The sequence below is a fragment of the Lampetra planeri genome, chromosome 27, assembly GCF_965212315.1.
Source record: "Lampetra planeri chromosome 27, kcLamPlan1.2.h2, whole genome shotgun sequence".
NCBI lineage: Eukaryota > Metazoa > Chordata > Hyperoartia > Petromyzontiformes > Petromyzontidae > Lampetra > Lampetra planeri.
In genome coordinates this window covers 10,436,595-10,461,410 of record NC_136133.1, presented here as the reverse complement: position 1 = coordinate 10,461,410, position 24,816 = coordinate 10,436,595, and the positions used below count along the sequence as shown (strand labels likewise).

The window sequence follows — 24,816 nt, the reverse complement described above, 5'->3', positions numbered from 1 at the left end:
ACAACATCTACAGACACGCACACATGCTCAAACAGCGACACACGGACCAGTGCACACAGACACATACCATGGCTCTTGCGCACCCACGCATGATTACACTCTCTCACACGGTCTCGCACGCACACACTCACAAGGGACAAAGATCCTCTCTCTTTACAAATTGTCTGGTGATGCTACTGCTGCTGCGTTGGCAGTGGTGTGCCCAAGGACAAACAACAAAAACGAAACGAGATTTGAAAACAAAAACTAAACACGTTCACCAATGACACTGTGGCCTTAAAAGTAAAAAATATATAAATAGGCGACGTTTCGTGCAATGGTTCTTATTCATAGCACTTAAATCCAATCTTTGAAAAGAGATTACTAGTCGAAGAAGGGCTGTTAGCGATGACCTATTAAGGCACATTTTGTTGATCTTGGCAGAGGTCCAGGACATCTCCATATATTCGTTACCTACGTTGGTCGTGAATGGGAATTAAACTCAGGTCACCAAACTTCGTAGCTCAGCGCGCCAGCCATTGTGCCATCGCTCCCCAAACAACAGACTGTTAGCTCGAGTGCTGGGGTCGCCTGGATTGTAGTGCAGCGCGCTAAAAGCAACACTATCACTCCCAAAGGCAAAGACAAAGATCCCCCCGTATAGCCTTAAGCGACTGTTGGGGCAAGTGTTGTTAGTGAGTATCATCTATACAGGTGGGCACAGCACACAAGGGGGTGGTGGGGGTGGCCAACACCACATCCAGCCACCTCTGTCTCCCTGAGTGGCGATGTTTGCTATACACCGCACCAGGTATGGCAATACCTAGACGACGAATGTCAAAACAACGTAAATCAAAGGGATTTACAAGTTAGGTCGGTGGAGACGAAGGCTGAGAGGCTACGGATAAGAGACAGGATACGGATGATGGTGCTGTCAGCGACGCCAATGCGGGGTGTTAATAATAAGGCGACGACAAATTTCCGAAATGACGTAAAAGGGGGGAGACGTAAATCGGCGTATTACCACTCATTTAAGGCTGAGTCGACCTACAACTCCCCCATGCACGATCGCATCGCTAACCCTGCCGCCGTCCTCCCCGTGTCCTCACCAGCGACTCCATATCCACCCTCTCCCTATCCAGCACGGCACGGAAGTCGTCCAGTCCCAGGGAGGATAGAGCCCCCTCTAATCCGGGGGGGGCTCCTCCTTCCTCCTCCTCACTGTCGTCGTCACCGCCACCTTCGCCGCCGCCGCCAGCACCACCGCCGCCCTCGCCTGTTTCATCCCTGCCAGGCCCCTCGGCCTGGGGGATTGAAAACATGGAAGAGAAACCACGCAGTCCACACTCTCCAATGTTCTCCCGCGCTCTCTCCCACACTCTCTCCCACGCTCTCTCCAATGCTCTCTCTCACGCTATCTCCCCCGCGCTCTCCCACACTCTTCCAAACTCCCCCAAGCTCCACCACGTTCTCTCCCACGTTCTCCTGCATTCTCTCTCATGCTCTACCAGGCTGTATATTTTTAAGTGATTTGTTTACCTGTCCTATACTTTGCCCTCCTGTCATGTTTTTGTATTGTTTGTTGCTATTAACACTTTGGCTTTCGTGACGAATATTATCCCACAGAGGTTTTTTGGGATAGGTGTAAATATAAATGTGTCGTTAAACCCACCACCACCCGACACAGCTAATTAGTAAAGTTTGTCACGTAAATAAAACGTGCCAATTAGTTACTAGTTCAGCACAAACTGGTTGTGTGTTGGCGAGTAAACCCACTACATTTACAATTCGAGTCGCGTGACGTTTCGCCGGGAATTACAACAACCAGCCTCATCAGGCGACAGCCAAAATTGTGGCGAAAACCTCCTGTTTCGGTCTTGTCACATTCTTTCCCGTCCCTGATGGACATCTGTGATAAAGAGCTGTATAGCTCATCGGATTCCTCTAGTCCAAAACAATATTATGATTGATAGTAGGTTTTTACCCTTTTAACTGGTACAAAACTGACACCTTTATTCAAGGCATCATGTTTGCAATGACCACAACACAAGTAGTCAAAAAAGCAAACAAAAAGAAGCAACTCTGATAAGGATGATAATATGCACTGTCCTTGAAGTTGATTGGCCCACACCCGAGACGGCTTTCTTTAGAGCCTAGTCCCCATTGGTGTAGGGCCAGATGACACCAGAAGGCGTACAACTCAAACACAGTGCAATATCAGAGTATTGAGAGCTCGGGGTAAGCATTTACACTATGAGATCTCTTTTACCAGTGGCAAAATATGATAGTAGGTTTTTACCCTTTTAACTGGTACAAAACTGACACCTTTATTCAAGGCATCATGTTTGCAATGACCACAACACAAGTAGTCAAAAAAGCAAACAAAAAGAAGCAACTCTGATAAGGATGATAATATGCACTGTCCTTGAAGTTGATTGGCCCACACCCGAGACGGCTTTCTTTAGAGCCTAGTCCCCATTGGTGTAGGGCCAGATGACACCAGAAGGCGTACAACTCAAACACAGTGCAATATCAGAGTATTGAGAGCTCGGGGTAAGCATTTACACTATGAGATCTCTTTTACCAGTGGCAAAATATGATAGTAGGTTTTTACCCTTTTAACTGGTACAAAACTGACACCTTTATTCAAGGCATCATGTTTGCAATGACCACAACACAAGTAGTCAAAAAAGCAAACAAAAAGAAGCAACTCTGATAAGGATGATAATATGCACTGTTCTTGAAGTTGATTGGCCCACACCCGAGACGGCTTTCTTTAGAGCCTAGTCCCCATTGGTGTAGGGCCAGATGACACCAGAAGGCGTACAACTCAAACACAGTGCAATATCAGAGTATTGAGAGCTCGGGGTAAGCATTTACACTATGAGATCTCTTTTACCAGTGGCAAAATATGATAGTAGGTTTTTACCCTTTTAACTGGTACAAAACTGACACCTTTATTCAAGGCATCATGTTTGCAATGACCACAACACAAGTAGTCAAAAAAGCAAACAAAAAGAAGCAACTCTGATAAGGATGATAATATGCACTGTCCTTGAAGTTGATTGGCCCACACCCGAGACGGCTTTCTTTAGAGCCTAGTCCCCATTGGTGTAGGGCCAGATGACACCAGAAGGCGTAAAACTCAAACACAGTGCAATATCAGAGTATTGAGAGCTCGGGGTAAGCATTTACACTATGAGATCTCTTTTACCAGTGGCAAAATATGATAGTAGGTTTTTACCCTTTTAACTGGTACAAAACTGACACCTTTATTCAAGGCATCATGTTTGCAATGACCACAACACAAGTAGTCAAAAAAGCAAACAAAAAGAAGCAACTCTGATAAGGATGATAATATGCACTGTCCTTGAAGTTGATTGGCCCACACCCGAGACGGCTTTCTTTAGAGCCTAGTCCCCATTGGTGTAGGGCCAGATGACACCAGAAGGCGTACAACTCAAACACAGTGCAATATCAGAGTATTGAGAGCTCGGGGTAAGCATTTACACTATGAGATCTCTTTTACCAGTGGCAAAATATGATAGTAGGTTTTTACCCTTTTAACTGGTACAAAACTGACACCTTTATTCAAGGCATCATGTTTGCAATGACCACAACACAAGTAGTCAAAAAAGCAAACAAAAAGAAGCAACTCTGATAAGGATGATAATATGCACTGTCCTTGAAGTTGATTGGCCCACACCCGAGACGGCTTTCTTTAGAGCCTAGTCCCCATTGGTGTAGGGCCAGATGACACCAGAAGGCGTACAACTCAAACACAGTGCAATATCAGAGTATTGAGAGCTCGGGGTAAGCATTTACACTATGAGATCTCTTTTACCAGTGGCAAAATATGATAGTAGGTTTTTACCCTTTTAACTGGTACTTGTGTTGTGGTCATTGCAAACATGATGCCTTGAATAAAGGTGTCAGTTTTGTACCAGTTAAAAGGGTAAAAACCTACTATCATATTTTGCCACTGGTAAAAGACATCTCATAGTGTAAATGCTTACCCCGAGCTCTCAATACTCTGATATTGCACTGTGTTTGAGTTGTACGCCTTCTGGTGTCATCTGGCCCTACACCAATGGGGACTAGGCTCTAAAGAAAGCCGTCTCGGGTGTGGGCCAATCAACTTCAAGGACAGTGCATATTATCATCCTTATCAGAGTTGCTTCTTTTTGTTTGCTTTTTTGACTACTTGTGTTGTGGTCATTGCAAACATGATGCCTTGAATAAAGGTGTCAGTTTTGTACCAGTTAAAAGGGTAAAAACCTACTATCATATTTTGCCACTGGTAAAAGAGATCTCATAGTGTAAATGCTTACCCCGAGCTCTCAATACTCTGATATTGCACTGTGTTTGAGTTGTACGCCTTCTGGTGTCATCTGGCCCTACACCAATGGGGACTAGGCTCTAAAGAAAGCCGTCTCGGGTGTGGGCCAATCAACTTCAAGGACAGTGCATATTATCATCCTTATCAGAGTTGCTTCTTTTTGTTTGCTTTTTTGACTACTTGTGTTGTGGTCATTGCAAACATGATGCCTTGAATAAAGGTGTCAGTTTTGTACCAGTTAAAAGGGTAAAAACCTACTATCATATTTTGCCACTGGTAAAAGAGATCTCATAGTGTAAATGCTTACCCCGAGCTCTCAATACTCTGATATTGCACTGTGTTTGAGTTGTACGCCTTCTGGTGTCATCTGGCCCTACACCAATGGGGACTAGGCTCTAAAGAAAGCCGTCTCGGGTGTGGGCCAATCAACTTCAAGGACAGTGCATATTATCATCCTTATCAGAGTTGCTTCTTTTTGTTTGCTTTTTTGACTACTTGTGTTGTGGTCATTGCAAACATGATGCCTTGAATAAAGGTGTCAGTTTTGTACCAGTTAAAAGGGTAAAAACCTACTATCATATTTTGCCACTGGTAAAAGAGATCTCATAGTGTAAATGCTTACCCCGAGCTCTCAATACTCTGATATTGCACTGTGTTTGAGTTGTACGCCTTCTGGTGTCATCTGGCCCTACACCAATGGGGACTAGGCTCTAAAGAAAGCCGTCTCGGGTGTGGGCCAATCAACTTCAAGGACAGTGCATATTATCATCCTTATCAGAGTTGCTTCTTTTTGTTTGCTTTTTTGACTACTTGTGTTGTGGTCATTGCAAACATGATGCCTTGAATAAAGGTGTCAGTTTTGTACCAGTTAAAAGGGTAAAAACCTACTATCATATTTTGCCACTGGTAAAAGAGATCTCATAGTGTAAATGCTTACCCCGAGCTCTCAATACTCTGATATTGCACTGTGTTTGAGTTGTACGCCTTCTGGTGTCATCTGGCCCTACACCAATGGGGACTAGGCTCTAAAGAAAGCCGTCTCGGGTGTGGGCCAATCAACTTCAAGGACAGTGCATATTATCATCCTTATCAGAGTTGCTTCTTTTTGTTTGCTTTTTTGACTACTTGTGTTGTGGTCATTGCAAACATGATGCCTTGAATAAAGGTGTCAGTTTTGTACCAGTTAAAAGGGTAAAAACCTACTATCATATTTTGCCACTGGTAAAAGAGATCTCATAGTGAGAATATTATGATTCTGTTATGATATAATTTGTACGACGCCGGCGCTGCCGACCCCTGACCTTGGCCGCTTCTCCGTTCGCGATGTCCGCCTCCTTCTGGTTGCAGAGGAGGTCGAAGAGGATGAGCGAGCCTGGGGGCAGAGGTTATGCAAACAAGGGTCAAATAGGATCATGTGGTATCAGCGGGTCCCGAGCAGCACCCAGACCCCCACACCCATTCTGTAATGATATAAACAGCCGCCCCAACCAGGGAGTCACATGGGAAGGTTACGATGTTAGCGCTCCACCACTGGGATAGTCGCGTGATCGGCGCCACCCCCCTTTGAGGTCACGTGATCAGGTCACGTGATCAGTGCCGCTCCCCCCACGAGTTACGTGGTCAGTGTGCCGCACCCCTCTGGGGTCACGTGATCATAGCTCACGTGAACAGTGCCGCTCTCCCCCCCGAGTCACGTGGTCAGTGCCGCCCCGCTCTAAGGTCACGTGATCAGTGCCGCTCTGCCCACAAGTCACGTGCTCAGTGTCGCTTCTCCCGTGAGTCACGTGGTTAGTGTGCCACACCCCCTCTGAGGTCACGTGCTCAGTGTCGCTCCTCCCATGAGTCACGTGGTCAGTGTGCTGCACTCCCCTCCTTACACCCACTCACCGAGGCTGTGCCCGGCGAGGGAGATGCGCCCGCGGAAGGTCGGGTTGCGCTGCAGGAAGAGGCGGTGCAGGCGGTTGAGCTCCCCGCCCACAGTGGACACCATGGTCTGGCAGTAGGTGGGGCTGCTGTAGAAGAGGATGTCCAGCAACGTCTCGTTGGTGAAGTGGCGCAAACGCCCGATACTGGGCAGCGTGATCTTCTTCAGCCGCCTGGGGGTGCAAGCACACGCGAGTACACACGTGGGGACATACACACACACGTGCGGGGACATACACACACACACCTGGGTCGCCAGGTTCGTAGCGCAGCACGCTAACCGCTACACTACGGCTTCCCACACACAGGTACACACAGGTACACACACGGGTACACACACAGGTACTAACACACGCGTGGGTACGCACACACGTGGGTACACACACACGCGGGTACACACACGGGTGCACACGTGGTTACACACATACTGTATATGCGTATACACACACGCAAGTATACACAAAGGTACACACACATGCGGGTACAAAGACAGAGGTTGTGTTCATGTTTGTTGGTACACAAACACAAGGAGATAAAGGGAGACGGGGAGAAACATGGACATACAGGAAGAAACGAGCAGACACGTGGAGGAAGGAGACATACGGAGAAATACAGGGATATGCAGAAAGACACGGGGAGACACAGGGAGACACACGGAGACACCACAAAAACGTGGGGAAACAGAGAAACATGGGGAGACACGCGGCGACACACGGGGAGACACATGAAGCCACACAGAGACACTCGGAGAGGTGGGGAGACGAGGAGCCGCACCGGTCGAGGCCCGTGGCGTCGCCGTGCAGCGCGCGGTGCCAGTGCACTGGCAGGAACTCGACACGCCGCACGCGTTGCTCATCCATGCCGCGGCGGAAGTGACTCTGCAGCAGCGCCAGAGACACACTGCGGAAATCATCCACTGTGGTCGACAAGGAGACACACAGGGAGGAACGGGTAAAGGGGAGAAACGGGGACACACGGGAACAAACGGGGGACACGGGGACCACGAATACGCACGCGCACAAACTGTCAAGATTGGCTTCTGCGGAGGATACTCGTTAAGGACGCTACTGGGCAGTGCCTGGCTGAGAGCATTCTGAGGCTCTCTGGGCAGTTGGAGGCAATCGCCCTCCAGCAAGAATGCAGGACGAAGGAGCAACGTTCACAACAATGAGCTGAGTGCCCGGTGGCTGAAACGCAGTCGGAGTGGGGAGCACAGGTGGTGCATCTACCAGTCAACTTAGGCACCTGGATCTGCCCCATGACCTCCTGCCAGACATTTTTCAACATGGCCTCAAGGTGCACCTAGCCTGGCACATGCGCCGTGGTGACATCAATGCCACTTAGTGAATGGCGGTTGTTGTTATTGTTATTTTTGTCTGAGTTTGTGAATGTGTGTATATGTGAATTTGTGAAGGTGTGTATATGTGAGTTTGTGAATGTGTGTATATGTGAGTGTATGTGTAGTAGCATGGTTGGAAATTGTGTACATTTCCCATCCATCCTTACCTGTAGTAGCAGGCATGTGTCAACAGGGGGTGGTATACTGAATGGGTAAGATGAGTCGGCCCGTTGGGCAAATAGGGATTCCCCAGACCCCAAGAGAGGGGCTGGCGGGATATTCCAGAGCCCCCTAGAGAGTTCTAGAAGGAAGACGTGGCTAGGGGTGGAGAGACCCTTGAACGGGTATAAAAGCCGGACGCCTGGACGGGTCTGGCAGTCATCGTCAAGCTGAAGACTGAAGACCCACTTAGGCTAGGACCCTGGGAACCCCCGGACCCGAAGTCCTTCTAAGGGCCGGGACCGAGTGGGCCAGTGGTCGGGTCAGCTAGCCTCCCCTAGGACCCCTTAGCCGGAGGGCTGAGAGTACGTAGCCCCAGTTGATAGGGCACGCTAGCCCGACGGCTATACCTCCCCAGGTATCAGGTGGAGGGGCCGCTACCCCTTTGTGTTAGGGATCGTTACTGTTGTTATTGGAATAAACGTGTTTCCTCTACAAGCCGTCTCTACTCTCCGTGAACCCACTACATATGTATGTGTGTATATCAGTGTGTGGTAGATCAGTGAGTGCGAGTGTGTGTACATGCATGCGTCACACGAACCGCACTCCACGATGGTCCTGAAGCGGAGATCGCACACGGGGCCAATGCCATGCACCATGAATACCAGGTGGTCCACCTCCCCCACCTCCCCTGCAACGCAAAGCAAAGGTCCCCCATGTAGCCCACACAGGCTGTTGTGGGCAAGTGCTGTTAGCGAACGGCACCTTTCACTCAAAACTGCTCTAGAGGAGTTGTACACCCCTAGCTGCCACTGCAATTTAGTGGCCTAAAATACAATGTTTCGCTCCGGATGATCGCTGCAAAGTATGATCTGTGTTTTGATTTAGTGTGCTGATCTTAAAGGTGCATTGAAAAATGTTGATACTCCGACTGATGCTCCTGCTGTTGTGGAGTGACTCATGCAGCCAGCTTTGGCTGCAGAGTTTGGTAGTACATGTTGTTTACGTCGTTTACAGTGATCCCTCGTTTATCGCGGTTAATGGGGACCGGAACCCCTCGCGATAGGTGAAAATCCGCGAAGTAGGATTGGCCCCCTAGGAATTTCCGTATATGTGTGTGTGGGTACCAGAATGTTTAAAATATGTATATTTATACTTTATATATATATTTTACTTAAATCTATTTAATTATAAAACCTTAATATTATACATTAACTCTCTCTCTCTCTCATACAATACGTATTATGGTGTTCTACACTCACCAATGACAGTAGTATCTTGAGACTTGACTCCAGTAATGACGACGACGACAATGACAATGACGATGACAATGACGACGATGACAGACCTGTGCAGTTCGATGAATGTGATGATGAATGATGATTATGATGGTGTTACTGCACAGGTATAATGATGCCTTTAAATCAGTTCGAAAAATCCGCGATGCACTGAGGCCGCGAAACTTGAACCGCGAAGTGGCGAAGGATTACTGTATTGTGAAAATTCGGTCACAGTTCCTATGACCACTGTTTCATTGCTGTTATGGCTTTATTTTGGTGATTTTCGAAAAGTCTTTTGGTTTGGCCATGTTTGTTTGTTGTAGTACAGAGTTAGACTGATAGCCTTAATCTAAGTTGTCTTGTGGTTGTTGTTGTTTGACTTGCATCCCACTGGGATTTTAGCACACAGTGTTGGTGTACGGTCTTTTTCTGCAATATTTTGCTGTCTTTTCTTGGATTTTCTGTTTGCACATAGTCACTTTAAGATGTTTTCTTGTTCATGTTTTTGTTTTTTGTTTGTTGCGGTTGCACCCGATTCAAGAGCCGAATGGCTCACAGGGCTATACCTAATAACTGAACTTGAACTTGAGGAGGTGGTGTGATCATAAACGCGCCCGGCCACCTTTGTCTCCCCAGTGCTGATGTTTACACACCACACAAGCTACTAATTTAAGGTTAAGTCGACCTAGGGGAAGCCCAGATATTCGTCACTGATATTGGTGGCCATGAGAGAGAATTTAACTCAGGTCATTGGGGGCGCAATGTGATCCCTATCTCACCATAACCCCGACCTTACCGTGACCCTGAACTTAACATGACTTCGACATCACCATGACCTCACTGTGACCCCGAGCTCACGTTACCCCGACCTCACCGTGACCCTGACTCTGCCCTCCCCGTGACCCCGAGCTCACCGTCGGGGATCTGTTCGGCGAGGTCGTCGATGCCGCGCTTCACCACGCGTGGACGAGCAGCGCCATCCGGAGTCGTCCCCCACTCGTCCGGCGGAGACAATGGGGAGAACTGCACGATCACCTGACACACAAAGATAAAGATACCCCCCCCATGTAGCCCTCAGAGACTCTTCGGGGAAGTGCTGTGCTGTTAGTGAGCATCTCTAAGAAGGCCGATGTGACAGACGGGCGGGTTGCGTGGCCAGCATGGCACCCGACCGACTAACTTTGTCTTCCTAGTGCTGATGTTTACACACCGCACCAGGTACTTATTTGAGGCCGAGTCGACCTAGGGGAGGCCCAGGACCGGTTCAGGTGTTTTTTTACCCATGTTGGTGACCGTGAACAGGAATCGAACTCGGGTCACTGGCTTTGTAACAGTCTACTAAGCACTATAGCGCGCCCCATGCAGATACAAAGACACACGTAAAAAAGACAAAGATCCCCCATATAGCCTTGACCAGACTATTGGGTACACACACACACGTGGGTACACAATGACCCTTCCCCCTCTCCACCCACACTCACTCCATTTGTCCGTGTGCTCACTCTCACCTTGGGGTTGTGCATCACGATCGTTTCTCCTGACGGGAACTCTAGTCGCCGGTGCCATGAGTTGTTTTCAATCGTCTTCTTATACTCAGCCTGAGACACAACAGGGAGACAGAAGGAGGAGATGCAAGGAGACACGGTGGAGACACAAGGAGGAGACACACGGGGGAAGCCACAGGGAGACACACGGAGACACACGACAGATAGAGATATGGTAATGCATAAACACAGACACACAAACAGAAAAATTAGTCCCCGTATCTTCCCTAGTGTCCCCATGTGTCTATGTATCTTGATCTGCTTGCTGAACCCCTCGTGTATCCCCATGTCTCTCCGTGTATAACACTGTGTGTCCCTGTGCCTTCCCGTGCCTACCTGTGTGTCCCCGTGTGTCCCCCATGTCTCCATGTGTCCCCCCCCCCCCCGTGTCCCCCCCCCCCCGTGTGTTTCTCCCCCGTACCTCGATCTGCTCGCTGAACTCCTCCCCGTAGGGAGTGAAGCGCGCCTCCGCATCCCCCTTGCTGAACCAGCAGCAGCGCCGCACTTCCCCCGGTGCCTCGTCCCAGTAGACGGCGCGTCGCTCGCGCTCGTACAGACTCACGTCGTAGCGCCCGCCAAAAGTGGACACCACCACGCTCTCCGGGTCCGGGTGGACTAGGACAAGCCGGAAGAACCACCAACACCACCATCAATGGTGACGATGATGATGATTACAAGTAGACGGGCGATTGATGGTTATTGTTAACGATGATGGTAGAAAAACGATGCGTGTGAAATGACAACGATTATGATGATGAAACAACTCTAAATATGTATTTAGTCAGGCTCCCGTACATCGAACCAGGCTCCCGCGTATCGAGCCAGGCGAGAAGCGCCTCACCAGAGTTGAAGGCCTCCTCCAGGGCGAGAGAGTCATAGAGGCTGAACGGCGTCCACACCTCCTTCCCCTCCACGCTGCGGCAGAAGAACCAGTGGTGCTGCACCGCCTCGTACACCAGCCCGGGGGGTGGGGGCTGGGCCCCGGGGGACAGTGCAGGCTGACCCCCAGGAGGCAGGATTTGACTTGGGGGGGGCGGGGTTTGGCCAAAGGTGGGTAGTGACTGGCTACCTGGGAGAGGCGCATAGCCACCTGTGGTAGGAGGAATATATCTGGTAGTGGGAGGGGCATAACCGGTAGTGGGATGGGCATAACCGGTAGGGGCATAATCGGTAGTGGGAGGGGTATATCCGGTAGTGGGAGGGGCATAACCGGTCATGGGAGGGGCAAAACTAGTAGTGGGAGGAGCATATCCACCAGTGGGAGGACTGTATCCGCTTGCAGGAGGATTGTATCCACTCGTGGACGGGGTGTAACCTGCAGGGGGAGCGGTGTATCCAGTCATGGGGGGGGTGTAACTGGCGGGAGGAGGGACGTAGCCCACTGTGGGTGGGGCTTGCCCAAAGGGGGGTGGGGTCTGCCTGCTTGTGAGCGGAGTCGCGCCGGCCTGCAAAACAAAGATCTTCCGTAAAGCCTTAACAGACTTGGGACAGGTGGTGTTTGCGAGCACCTATGAAGGCTGGAAAGGCACACGAGGGGGTGGGTAGCCGGCACCACGCCCGGCCGTCTTTGTTTCCCGAGCAGCGATGTTTACACACTGCACCAGGTACTCATTTCAGACTGAGTCGACCTAGGGGAGGCCCAGGACGTGTTCAAATAATCGTCACTGGTGTTGGCCGTGAGTGGGAATCGAACCCAGATCGGCGGGTTCATAGCACAGCGCGCTAACCGCTGTGCTACTGCTCTCCACAGACACACACGCAAAGACAAAGATCCCCCATATAGCCTGCAACAGACTGTTAGGGCAAGTGCTGTTAGCGAGCACCTATAAAGGCCAGAATGGCACACAGGGAGTGGGTGGCCAGCACCACGCCCGGCCGCCTTGTTCTCCCCAGTGGCCATGTTTACACATCGCACCAGGCCGAGTCGACCTAGGGCAGCCCCAGGACCGGTTCAGATAATCGTCACTGATTTTGACCGTGAGCGGGAATCGAACTCGGGTCGCCAGGTTCGTAGCACAGCGCGCAAACCGCTACATTCCCCACACACAGACACACGTTTTGAGTTACAACCGGGCGTGCGGTATGAATGGAGGGCCGTGGCTGCGGTTGCCACACGGCAGTGGAAGTGGGGTTTGGTACAACGGCAGTTCGCCAATCGGTGGGTTCGCATGCGGTAAAGCGTGGGCACTCCAACCAAAACATCTGGCCAGCGTGGAGAAGAGGAGACCCAATAATCTGTCTCTCCAGAGCTCCCGCCAGTGCAGGGACTATTTCACCAATCGTGTCATCTGTCCCCCCACCGCCTCGTCTAAGCCTCACCTGGGGTTGCTGTGGGGGGTTCATGGGAAGGGGGGGGGGGCCCGCCCCCACCCCCCACCATCTGTGGGGGGGGCACGTAAGGGTTGGCCCGGCTGCTGAGCGCGGTGTGGCGGTACGGGTTGAGGCCGGCTCCGGCCGTGGGGCTGGGACCACGGGAGGTGGGAAGAGGCTGCGGATCGCACGACACACGCACCGTCAGCAGGCCAACGCCGTTGGTGCCACCACCACCGCCATCACCAGCAGCAGAAGCCATCGCTGATGGTTCTGCAGCTGCTGCACTGGAGACGTGCGGTGACCTCCATAACCAGCCCCGACAGTCTCAGCTCACAGAGACCCACAGGCTCACACAGAGACCCACATACTCACACACAGACCCACAGACTCAGACCCATCTATCCTCTGCCTCCCACCATGGCTCTTAGGTCTTCTCTTCCCCCTGGTCACCGGACTCATGGAGACCACTCCAATGCCCTCCAGCCTCAAATCCATTCGTATCTACAGCACAAATCTGCCACGTTTCCTTCCGCACGACTGCATGGCTTGTTTTGTGTTGCTATAATGATAATTGTAATTGAACTTGGAACGCGCCGTACAAAATCTGCTCGCTCTCGCAGAGACGGGACAACTCCGACGCGCGAGGAACCACAAACAGGAAGGCAGCAGCTACATGGTGAGCCGGCGCCTACAACTACAAGCTCCTGGGTCCTCTATATATCAAGGCGTTATCAGCCAACTAACAAGTGTTTGCATGTGCGAGGAAACCGGAGCATCCGGAGCAAACCCCACGTGTGGGAGGGTGGGGGACACTAAATCCAGTCCACACTTTTGCCAGGGTACGGCTCCTCCTCGACACCCACCCACGGGAAGAGAGTTTCACAACATCTGTGTGGTGATCCACCAACCCTCGCTGCTGCCTCCACCGCGCCGGATCGCTACAGGGAGCTACATGGATAGCCATCACCTGCCCGGCTGAAATTCCCAGCGTCTGTCTCACACAAAGCTCTGCTTAAGTGTCAATAACTTCCTTTTCAAACTGCTTGCTTTTAATTCCAGCTCTCTGACCCATATTGTAATACAGACAGCACTCCTACTACCTCATCATTACCATCATCATCATCCCTACGACCAAGTCACACACATACTACAACACCCGCCATTCACCACTAAGTGGCGGTGATGTCACCATGGTGCCTGTGCCAGGCCAGGTGCACTTTTGACGCCACATGAAGTGTGGAAGGCTCGCTGACAGGAGGTCACAAGACAGACCCAGGTGCCATGGGTAGATTGACTGAGATGACTGGCAGACATACGTACACACAGATACACACGTGTGCCACTGGTTTTGTAGCACAGCACATTAACCACTCCACCACCACTGCACCCGCACAAATACAAAGAACCTCTGTTTAGCCTACACATGATGTTGGGGCAAGTGCTGTTTGCAAAGCACCTTTGAAGGCTGGCTTGGCGCAACACACCTCTAATTGGCATGGTTGGCTAAGTATGGAGCAAAAGAAGTTCAACATACATATAATAAAATCTTGTTATTTCGGTATTTGATCATTTGTAATTCGGGATAATTCGGCAGCGGCTGCGCTTTCGGCATATATAAAGTATTAGTAATTCACATTGCCGTACCGAATGATCGAATTTCGGCATGCACGTCAAACGACGCCGTGCGCCATAACCAAAACAATGACTAAGTCAAGTGGTGGGGCGCGTGACGAGCATTAGTGCTGACCTGTTGCTTTGGGCTTTACTTTGTTTATGCACTCTGTGCAAGCCAACCCTCTCAGAAATGTCGTCTACATCTGACTTGTTTAAACCCATGTCACAAACACCCAGGCATAACCTACATTCTACTAGCAGTGAAGCTTCCAATGCAGTCTCTTCAGTCTCTGGATATTCTTCCACAGACACCTCTGTCAGCAGTGAAGTGCCACATCAGCTGATGTCGTCTGACAGCAAGTAAAATAATGTAGTAAACATTAATTGTTTTAAATGTGAAAATTAAATGTAATTTTTTATTTAGCGTAATTTGGTGTTTAAGTTATAGTTTAGTGAGGATACAGTACATTAAGTGCATACTAAGTACATTAAGCCCCACCTACCACATTGAAAATACCACATCCTCCTCATTCACCTGCAGTGCTGGTTACTGATAGTGTAATTTTTTTGGGAAAAACATTTTTGGAAAACAAATTCGGATTTTTTTTACCATGCCCGGCCACCTTTGTCTCCCCAGTACTGATGTTTACACACCGCACCAGGCACTCATTTGAGACTGAGTCCATCTCGGGGAGGCCCAGGACCAATTCAGATAATCGTCACCTGTGTTGGCCGTGAGCAGGAATCGAACTTGGGTCGCCGGGTTTGTAACGCAGCACACGAACCACTAAACTACTGCTCCACAGACACAAAAACAAGATCCCCCGTATAGCCCACAGACTATTGGGGCAAGTTCTGTGAGCGAGCACAGCACACGAGGGGGTGGGTGGCCAGCACCATGCTCGACCGCCTTTGTCTCCCTCATTAGTGGCAAATGATTTTACCCACCGCACCAGGTACTCATTTGAGGCCGAGTCGACCTAAGGGAGGCCCAGGACTGGTTCAGATAATCATCACTGGTGTTGGCCATGAGCGGGAATCGAACTCGGGACACCGGATTCATAGCACAGCGCGCTAACCGCTACACAACCGCTCCACAGACAAAAGACAAAGACTCCCTGTATAGCCTGAACAGACTGTTGGGGAAAGTGCTGTTAGCAAGCTCCACAGACACACACACACGCACTCGACCCTGACACTCAACCCCTTACCTGACCCCTCCTCTGGCCCCTCACATGACACCTCACATGACCCCTCACATGACCTGCCCCTCACCTGTTTGCCGTCGCCCCCATTTCCCGCTGCACCCTCTGACCCCGTGAACGGCACAGGGCTCCGGGTGTAGGGGGAGCCGGAGTAGGGCGACCCGGACTGGGGGGCTCCCGACTGGGGGGCTCTGGAACTCCCTGGATTGGGGGGCCCAGGGTGCACGATGGAGGCGAAGGGGTCTGCGTGGGCCGCGTGGGCGGCCTGAGAGAAGAAGCTGAACGTGGGCGGCGGAGCCTGGCCCACGAAGCTGTCCTCCTCGCCCGCTTCAACGCCATCGTCTGAGGACGCAGGCGCACGGAAACACACAACCACGCTCGACGACCAGGCTCGACAACGACGCTTGACAACCACGCTCGACAACCATGCTCTACGACCACCCTCATACATACAGACACACTCTCATAATACAGACACTCATACATATGTAATGACACCTGCTGGCCGGGAAAGGGAAGCACGGGAATGGGCACGGTTAAAGTAACAACCAATCAGAGGAGAGGTATCTGGGGCAAAGGTAACAGGTGGGGTTAGCCGAGATACTCCGGGAACCTGCTCGAAGGTTCCACGAGAGGGCGTGGCCGGAGGCGGGGCCTAGCCAGGCCTAGGGGGATATAAGGGGGAGTGGACCCGGGGCTTGGGGTTCGGGTGTGGGGTCTTGGGTCCTGGCTGCATAGCTGCTCGCCGACATCTCTCTCCGTCGTCCGGCCACGTGGAAGATCTCCTGTGGGGTTTCCATCGCCATCATTGTCACGCCGCGAGCCAGCGCCGTAGCCGAGTGAGGGCGGTGGGACAATGCCGAGTGATCGGCTGTGTGTAGCTAGTAGAGACGTTAATATCTAAGTGTTGTTCTCAGAGTGAGAAGAATGAGGTTGGCCTGTGTTGTGCCCAGTGTGAGAAATCAAAGAAGTACCCTCTACACGACGTGTCGCGGAAGTCGCTCATTACACATACAAACATACAAACAAACAACCGCCATTCACCACTAAGTGGTGGTGACGTCACCACGACGCTTGTGCCAGGCTATGTGCACCTTGAGGCCACGTGAAGTGTCGAACGCCCGCTGGCAGGAGGTCACGGGGCAGACCCAAGTGCCACGGGTCGACTGACTGAGATGACTGGCTGATGCACCACCTGTGCCTCCTACCGTGCCAACTTGCTGTGCTTTAGCCACCCGGCGCTCCAACTGCCCAGTAGCGTCCATCACGAGCCTCCTCCACAGAGGCCAATCTTGACACCGCTGGTACCAGTCATCGGCAAGTCCACTCAGCCCAGATCCTCCTGTACCACATCACTCCATATCTTCTCTAGCCCGTGCCGCACCCGTTGAGCACCCTCGATCCGGCCAAACAAAAGCTGTTTAGGCATGCGGTGACTGGGCATGCAGGCTCTATGGCCCAGCCAACGCAGCCTTGCCTGCCAGAGGAGCTCACCGATGGGACTTTGTCCAGATCTTTCAAGGATTTCTGAGCTCCTCACACAACCCAGGATCGATCGTAGGCAGGCCAGCCTAAATGTTTCTAACCGGCGAAGAGGTTCCATTATGGGGGTCCACGTTTCGCAAGCGTAGAGAAGGGAGGGAATGACTGTGGCCGAGAAGACCTGAAGCTTCGTGCGGAGCAACAGACCAGGTAGCTTCCACACAGCGTTACGCAACCGATGAAAAGATAATGCCACTCGACTGATTCGGAGTGAGACCTCTGCTGTTAAACCAGAGCAGATCATAAGCACACTGCCCAGATATGGGAAACCTTCCACTCTCTCCACAACTGCCCCATCACCAATTGGGAGTTGTGGGGGTGGAGTGTCCGATGGTACAAAATACCCTGGCAGGTGCTTAGTTTTGGTGGGGCTGATGGTAAGGCCCCACTCCTCTTAGTAGCAAGCTCCAGATTTAGCTGCAGCGCCTCCAACTCCTCCTTTGAGTGAGCAGCAATTACCAGATCGGCATACAAAACATGGTTGAGCAATAGGGAGCCATCCCTTGACAGCACCCGGGCATCGACCATTGTATCTGTACCAGATGGAAATTCCTCCCGTACAGCTATTGAAGGCCTCACGAACTACGTGGTCAAAATAGATTTTAAATAATGTGGGAGCCAGAAGACATCCCTGTCGCACCCCAAGGTGTACAGAGAATGGCTCCGACTACTGGCCACGTAGCCCGCTCACTATTATGAAGGTCCTTAATGATCGTGAGCAGAGGGTCAGGGACTCCGAAAGCACAAAGAACAACCCAGAGCCCAGGCCAACCGATGGTATCATAAGCCTTGACCAGGTCAATAAAGCAGAGATGTAGGTCTTGTTGGAATTCCCTACACCTCTGCTGTAGCAGACGAACAGAAAATATGGCATCCGTGCAAGACCGCCCTTTCCTGAAACCGCATTGGGGCTCCGCAAGCCTCTCTTCAGCGTGCCTAGCAAGGCGATGTTGAATAATCTTTGCCAGGACCTTTCCCGGCACACTAAGGAGTGAGATGCCCCTGTAGTTGTTACAGTCTGTTCGGTCCTTCTTAAAGAGGGGGACCACCAGGACATCCTTCCAGTCCTGCGGAACCCGTCCAGTGGTCCACACTGTTGCTATGATGTCATGTAGGGCAGTCTGTGCACAAACGCCACCCTCCCTCGGCATTTCGCTTGGGAGATCATCTCTACCCGATGCCTTTCCTGGTCTCAGACTCTGGATCGCCTTCAGTACTTCCTCAACAGATGGCACCTCAGCCAGCCACTCACAGGAGGTGACCTCTTCCAATATTTGAGGCACCGCAGCCTCGGCAGGGTCATCCCCATTTTGTCCCACGTTGTTATCCAGGCTGAGGGATGTCCCCTCTCCCAGGACCTCACAGAAATGCTCAGCAAATCTGCAAACCTGTTCCTGGGGGTCGGAGATTGGATCACCGTTCCTTTCCCTAATGATGGTAATAGGTGTGGCGCTGCAGGTTACGTTTTTGATGGAATTAAAGAGCGATTTGTGATCGCGGGCCACTGAGGCAGAATCCATCTCCTCAGTAACCTGCGACCACCACCCATCCTTGCAGCGTCTCATGGCTCTCCGAACCTCCGAGCGAAGGCTGCGGTAAGCTTCCTCATTCTCCGACGTGGGATGCTGTAGTCGATGAGTGGGCCTGTCGCTTTTTCTCAGCCGGCTTGAACACTTCCTCTGTCAGCCAGGGTCTCTGGGGAGGTCTGGACCGTGTACCCCAGGGGTGTCCAAACCTTTTGCAAAGAGGGCCACATTTGATAAAGTGAAGATGCTCGGGGGCCAATAGTTCCTTTTGACATTTTTTTAAACTACAAAAGTTACGTGAAAATACACTGTTATAAAACAATTTTCATTGTCACAATTACCTTTATTTTTCAAATGACAATATAAGCAAATATAAGCCACTCAGGCAGACGTGAACAACTCGAAAAACACAATTCTGCCTTTCATTCAGTCAGATAACATTGAACAAACTGTATAGAATACCTTATATTTCCATGAGTTAAATATCTTTGCCTCATGAACATTTTAAACAGGAGTTACAAGTAATGCAAAGTGGTCTGTTATCATTAAACTTTAAAACAAGTGAATTTTACCCTTGTCTTTTACAAGATCTTTCAGAAAGCAATAGTTTGTGTCACATCTACAGGTACATAACATCAACAGTTATAACCAAATCTTATTCAAGAGTTTAATAAAACAAGTGCCATAAGTCCAAGTGCATTAGTGTCCTTTAGGCTTATCACTGATAATAGTGACAGATGTTACCGTTCAAAACACTCAATTGCAGATTGATCAAGGAACAGATAACTTGCTGACACTAATGAGAATGGTGATACTGAGATCTAGATTTCAGTAAAGAGACCAGGTCTGGCTTGAGGGCAGTGGTTGAGATGCGTAAAATGCCACGCAAGTGGGAGTCACTCATCCTTGACCTCAATCGGTTCTTGTTTAAGTTCATGACCGATAATGTTTGCTCACACAAATATGTGGAACCGAATAAGCTCAGCATTTTCTTAGCAAATGACCGCATTTCTTTTTTTTCAGTCGCCATGGCAGAAATTACTCGAGAAGGGTTTGCGGCACGGATGCAGAGCCAGATAGAATTAGAATGGTGCTGCCAACGTGTGGTGAAAGGAGGAATTGCATCTTTAAAGTTTTACAATTTATAAAACCGAAGCTGCGGGCCATATGAAATCTGACCACGGGCCGTCATTGGCCCGCGGGCCGTCATTGGCCCGCGGGCCGGACTTTGGACATGCCTGGTGTACCCAAAGCAGCCATTGCAGCTGCATGAGACACAGTCCTAAACCTCGCCCATTTCCTCGACATCAGGAGTGAGGGACGATACCAACCCCAGCCGCAAGCGATGCTGAAATTCTCGCTTGCAACTTTCAACAACTAGCTGAGACCATGCCACTAAGGTTTTGAATGGGGTCCTGGGTGTACACCCACCACCGGAGTGGAAGAATGGCAGGCGCATCATACAGATGACAAGTTGATGGTCAATGGGCAGATCAGCTTCACGGTAGGTCCTGGTGTGAAGGACATGGACCCTCATCCGCTGTTCCGTCACTATGTAGTCCAGCAGATGTTCTTGCTTGGACCCGGCATGCATCCATGATGTTGTGTGGATGCGCCGATGCCGGAACAACGTGTTGGTAATTACAAGCACATGGACTGCACAAAAATCTAGCAGCCTCCTGCTATTGTTATTGAGCTGATCTGACCCATGCCTTCCAATCACTTTCATACAGACACTAGCATACAGACTCACTCTCATACATACACACTCGCATAGAGTTCAATTTTAGTTCAGTTTATTTTTACTTACCCTGTTTGCAAATAAGCTCTTACATCGCCTGTCATAAAAAAAGAACACTGCTTCCCCGACATATGCACAAGTCACAGTAAATAAATTTATAATAAACTTATAACAAATAAGTGAAATAAAAAATTAGACAGCAAATCATAATCATACAGACTCACTCTCATACATAGACAAATATCCCCCATATAGCCTGAACGGACTGTTAAGGCAAGTGCTGTAAGCGAGCACCTATGAAGGTAGGCATGGCACACGAGGGGAGGGTGGGTAGCACCACGCCCAGCCGCCTTTGTCACCCCAGTGGTGATGTTTAAACACCACACAAGGTACTTGTTTGAAGCTGAGTCGACCTAGGGGAGAACCAGCGACGGTTCAGATATTCGTCACTGGTGTTGGCCATGACCGGGAATCGAACCCGGGTCGCTGGGTTCGTAGCATATTGCAGCATGCCTACCGCTACGCCACTGCTCCCCACATACATACAGACACACTCTCATACATACATACAGATACTCTCATATACAGATACTCATCCATACACTCACTCTCATACATACAACAACCGCCATTCGCCACTAAGTGGCGGTGACGTCACCACGGCGCTTGTGCCAGGCTATGTGCACGTTAAGGCCACGTGAATTATTTAACGCTGGCTGGCATGAGGTCATGGGACAGACCCAGGTGCCATGGGTTGATTGACTGAGATGGCTGGCCGATGCACCAACTATGCCCCCTACTGTGCCAACTTTACGTGCCTTAGCCACCCGGCGCTCCGCTCGTTGTTGTGAGCATTGCTTCTCTGCTCTCCGTTGTTGCTGGAGGGCGACTGCCTCCATCTGTCCAGTAGCATCCTTCACAAGCCTCCTCCACAGAGGCCGATCCTGACACCGCTGGTACCAGTTATCAGCAAGTCCACTCAACTCAACATCCTCTTGTACTGCTCCATCTCTTTTCGAGCTTATGCCACACCCGTTTAGCCCCCTCTATCCGACCAAACAGAAGCTGCTTGGACATGTGGTGGCTGGGCATGCGGGCTAGATGACCCAGCCAACAGAGCCTGGCCTGCTAGAGGAGCTCACCGATGGGACTTTGTCCAGATCTTTCAAGGATTTGTGAGTTCCTCACACAATCCAGCTTGGTTAAACCCAGGATGGATCGTAGGCAGGCCAGCCTAAATGTGTTTAAGGGGCCATCCATTTGGTACGAATGTACGGAGGGGGGAGTTAACCCAAATGCATACGCATGCGTATGGGGGTCTACTACTCGATAATAATGCAGCTGGTGGTGGACTATCTGTTGCTTAAACACGTTTATATTATTAAGCCTTTATCGTTTCTGCATGGATTGCATATCGGCCGTTCAATAGGATTCGGAGGGGGGAGGGGGGATGCGTCAAGCGTACGTACGCAAGTGGGGGGGGGTGTAAAAAGTACGCGTGCGTACAGGGAGTGGTCAAGTTTTTACAGATTTTTGCATACGTACTAAATGCATGGCCCCTAACCGGCGAAAATATTCCATTAGGGGGGTCCACGTTACGCAAGCGTGAGAAGGAAGAGCATGACCATGGCCGAGAAGTCCTGAAGCTTCGTGTGGAGCAACAGACCAGATAGCTTCCAAATAGCCGATGAAGAGATAATGCCACTTGGCTGATTCGGAGTGAGACCTATGTTGTCAATCCCGATCCGGTCATGAGCACACTGCCCAGGTATGGAAAACTCTCCACTCTCTCCACAACTGCCCCATCACCATCTGAGAGTTTTGGGGGTGGATTGCTGAATGGCACAAAATACCCAGGCAGGTGCTTAGTTTTGGTGGGGCTGATGATAAATAAGACTCCGGCTCTTTTAGTGGCCCACTCCAGGTTCAGCAGCAGCGCCTCCAACTCCTCCTCTGAGTGAGAAGCAATCATCAAATCTTCGGCATACATAACATACATACAGTCTCATACATTTGTAGTGACATACTGTCACGAAACTGTAGCGCCGGGTACTGGAGGGACACATGACCCGGGGGCTGAGAGCCCTGCCTTCATACAGTAGGGGGCGGGGCCCAGGACGTGGCAAAGCCACGGCCAGGGAGATAAAGGGGAAGCCCTGACAGGGATCGGGTTCCGTTGTGGGGATCGGCCTGGAGTCCCACGTCTCTTCGTCTTCGCTCGTTTGTCGGTTGAGTGTAGCCTGACATCGTGGGTCAGACAGTGTGTGTGCTGGCTGGCCCGTTCACTCCACTAATGCGCACGCACATAGCGAACAGATAGACAGCTAGCCATAGAACCCGAGTTGTCAGGGTTGTGTTTATGAAAAGTATTGCTTCCAATTACAGTGTGAGACTTCGTGTATAACACACTACACATACAAACACACTCATACAGACACACTCTCATGGCTACACACACTATATACATAGACACATTCAAACAGACACTCTCATTCAGAGGGCTGCTTCAGCACAGTTGAGGACAGGCACGTTGCCACGTCTGTCCTCAACTGACTACAATCGTTAATTAAACTCGCTCGCTTGCACAACATCGGCAATTGTTACGGCTACAGAGAGGGGGGCGCTGCATACGACTAGGCGGCGAGCGGCGTTCCATGATTTGTATGGACATCACGTGTTGGGTTGGGTGCGATGTTCACTGTATGAGTGTCGTGTAGGATAGAGATATGGGACCTTCGTGTGCACGTGTCGTTACGCGTTCACTGTGTATGTGTAAGAGTGTGTAGGTGTGTAAGAGTGTGTAGGTGTGTTTGTGTGCATGTGCGCTGCGCTTTGAACCCGGCAACCCGGGTTCAATTCACGGTCATCTGTGTGCCATGCCGACCTTCATAGGTGCTCGCTAACAGCACTTGCTCCTACAGTCTGTGAAGGCTATACGGGAGATCTTTTATTTGTATACGACAGGGGGTGTGTGAGTGTGTGGATACTGTCCACATCATTGCGTGTTGGAGACGAGATGGACTGATGCGGTACAGGAGGATGTGGAGCTGAGTGGATTTGTCGATGACCGGAACCTGCGGTGTCAAGATCGGCCTCTGTGGCGGAGGAGCCTCGTTCAGGACTTTCCTGAGGCAGTTGGAGGCAGTCGCCCTCCGGCAACAAGAGCGACGCTCACAACAACGCGCGGGCGGATAAAACGCAGCGAGGTGGCCCAGTAGGGGGCACAGGTGGTGCATCTGCCAGTCATCTCAGTCAGTGAACCCATAACACCTGGGTCTGTTCCGCGTAGTCCTGCCAGCGAGCCTTCGACACTTCACGTGGCCTCAGGGTGCACCTAGCCTGGCACAAGCGCCGTGGTGACGTCACAGCCACCGGCTATTGTGGTTGGACACGTTTGCTATGCAAGTGCCAACTGGCACCTGGACACCCTCATAGAGGAGATGAAAGTGTCATCATATTTTAAAAAATCAGCCCCGCAAACCAGAACCTTGACACAAATCTCGGCCGAGCCGCGACCTGAACTTGGTCTGGATCCAAATCTGAGCCTAAATGACCTGGACCCGGACTCGAACCCGGTTTAGGTGTCGGTCAAAGTTCCTACAACTTACAATTATAAAGCCACGTACCCTACGACTTCAGACATCCGCGGAAGCTCGTGTTCTTGACGAATTCAACACCAATTCCGCCGCTTTACACGGCGACACTCAACCATTCTCCGACTATACCTGGCACTACAGAATATTAAACTAAAGATTCCAGAACCCGACCTCCGCCACAGCGCAAATATCCGCCAGCCCCAACTCAGTAGCTTCCGCGGATTTCCGTCCATCACCGCCGCTTCTCCCACTCACTCGCCGCCACCCTCCCCCGTCCGCCTTACCGAGCGCAGCCGCGGCGGCGGCGGGATCGGCGCCCGTCACCACGGGCAGCAGCGTGGCCGGAGCCGAGAGGCTGAGCTCGGGCGCGGAGGAGAGGAGCAGATTCTGTCCCGGGTACGAGCGGCGCTCCCTCTTCCCGCCGCCGTCGGCCATCGCCGGCTCCGTGGTGTCACCGTCTGAGCCCCGCCCCCCCGCCACTGCCGCGTCACCTTTGCCGCGTCACCTCTTGACCTCACCGCGCCGCCATGTTGGGAAGGGAGCCATTGGCGTTGCGTCGGCGCGGGACGTCACCGGCCATGCGACGCGGTGGGGGGGGGTGAGCGTTGAAGTGGGGCGCGTGAGTTCCCCGACCCCTCTTGCAACATGGCTGCCCAGGTTTGACGTGCTGATGACGTCGGGCGCGACGTTGCGAGGTTCAGGGCGTGTGACACGTC

At 51.2% G+C, this 24,816-nt stretch overlaps 1 protein-coding gene across 1 annotated transcript in view; it reads right to left on the bottom strand.

The window, feature by feature from the left end:
* The window catches only part of LOC144728155 (triacylglycerol hydrolase DDHD2-like), a 39,403-nt gene extending 14,824 nt beyond the window's left edge, over positions 1 to 24,579 (bottom strand). The window contains 13 exon segments of the mRNA XM_078607486.1: positions 1,089 to 1,283; positions 5,620 to 5,690; positions 6,206 to 6,414; positions 7,016 to 7,157; positions 8,341 to 8,430; positions 9,934 to 10,054; positions 10,528 to 10,617; positions 10,985 to 11,178; positions 11,405 to 12,008; positions 12,883 to 12,924; positions 12,926 to 13,051; positions 15,766 to 16,037; positions 24,385 to 24,579. Coding sequence (XP_078463612.1) covers positions 1,089 to 1,283; positions 5,620 to 5,690; positions 6,206 to 6,414; positions 7,016 to 7,157; positions 8,341 to 8,430; positions 9,934 to 10,054; positions 10,528 to 10,617; positions 10,985 to 11,178; positions 11,405 to 12,008; positions 12,883 to 12,924; positions 12,926 to 13,051; positions 15,766 to 16,037; positions 24,385 to 24,535 — 2,307 coding nt within the window. The 5' untranslated portion in view covers positions 24,536 to 24,579.
* Positions 24,580 to 24,816: the final 237 nt, after the last annotated feature.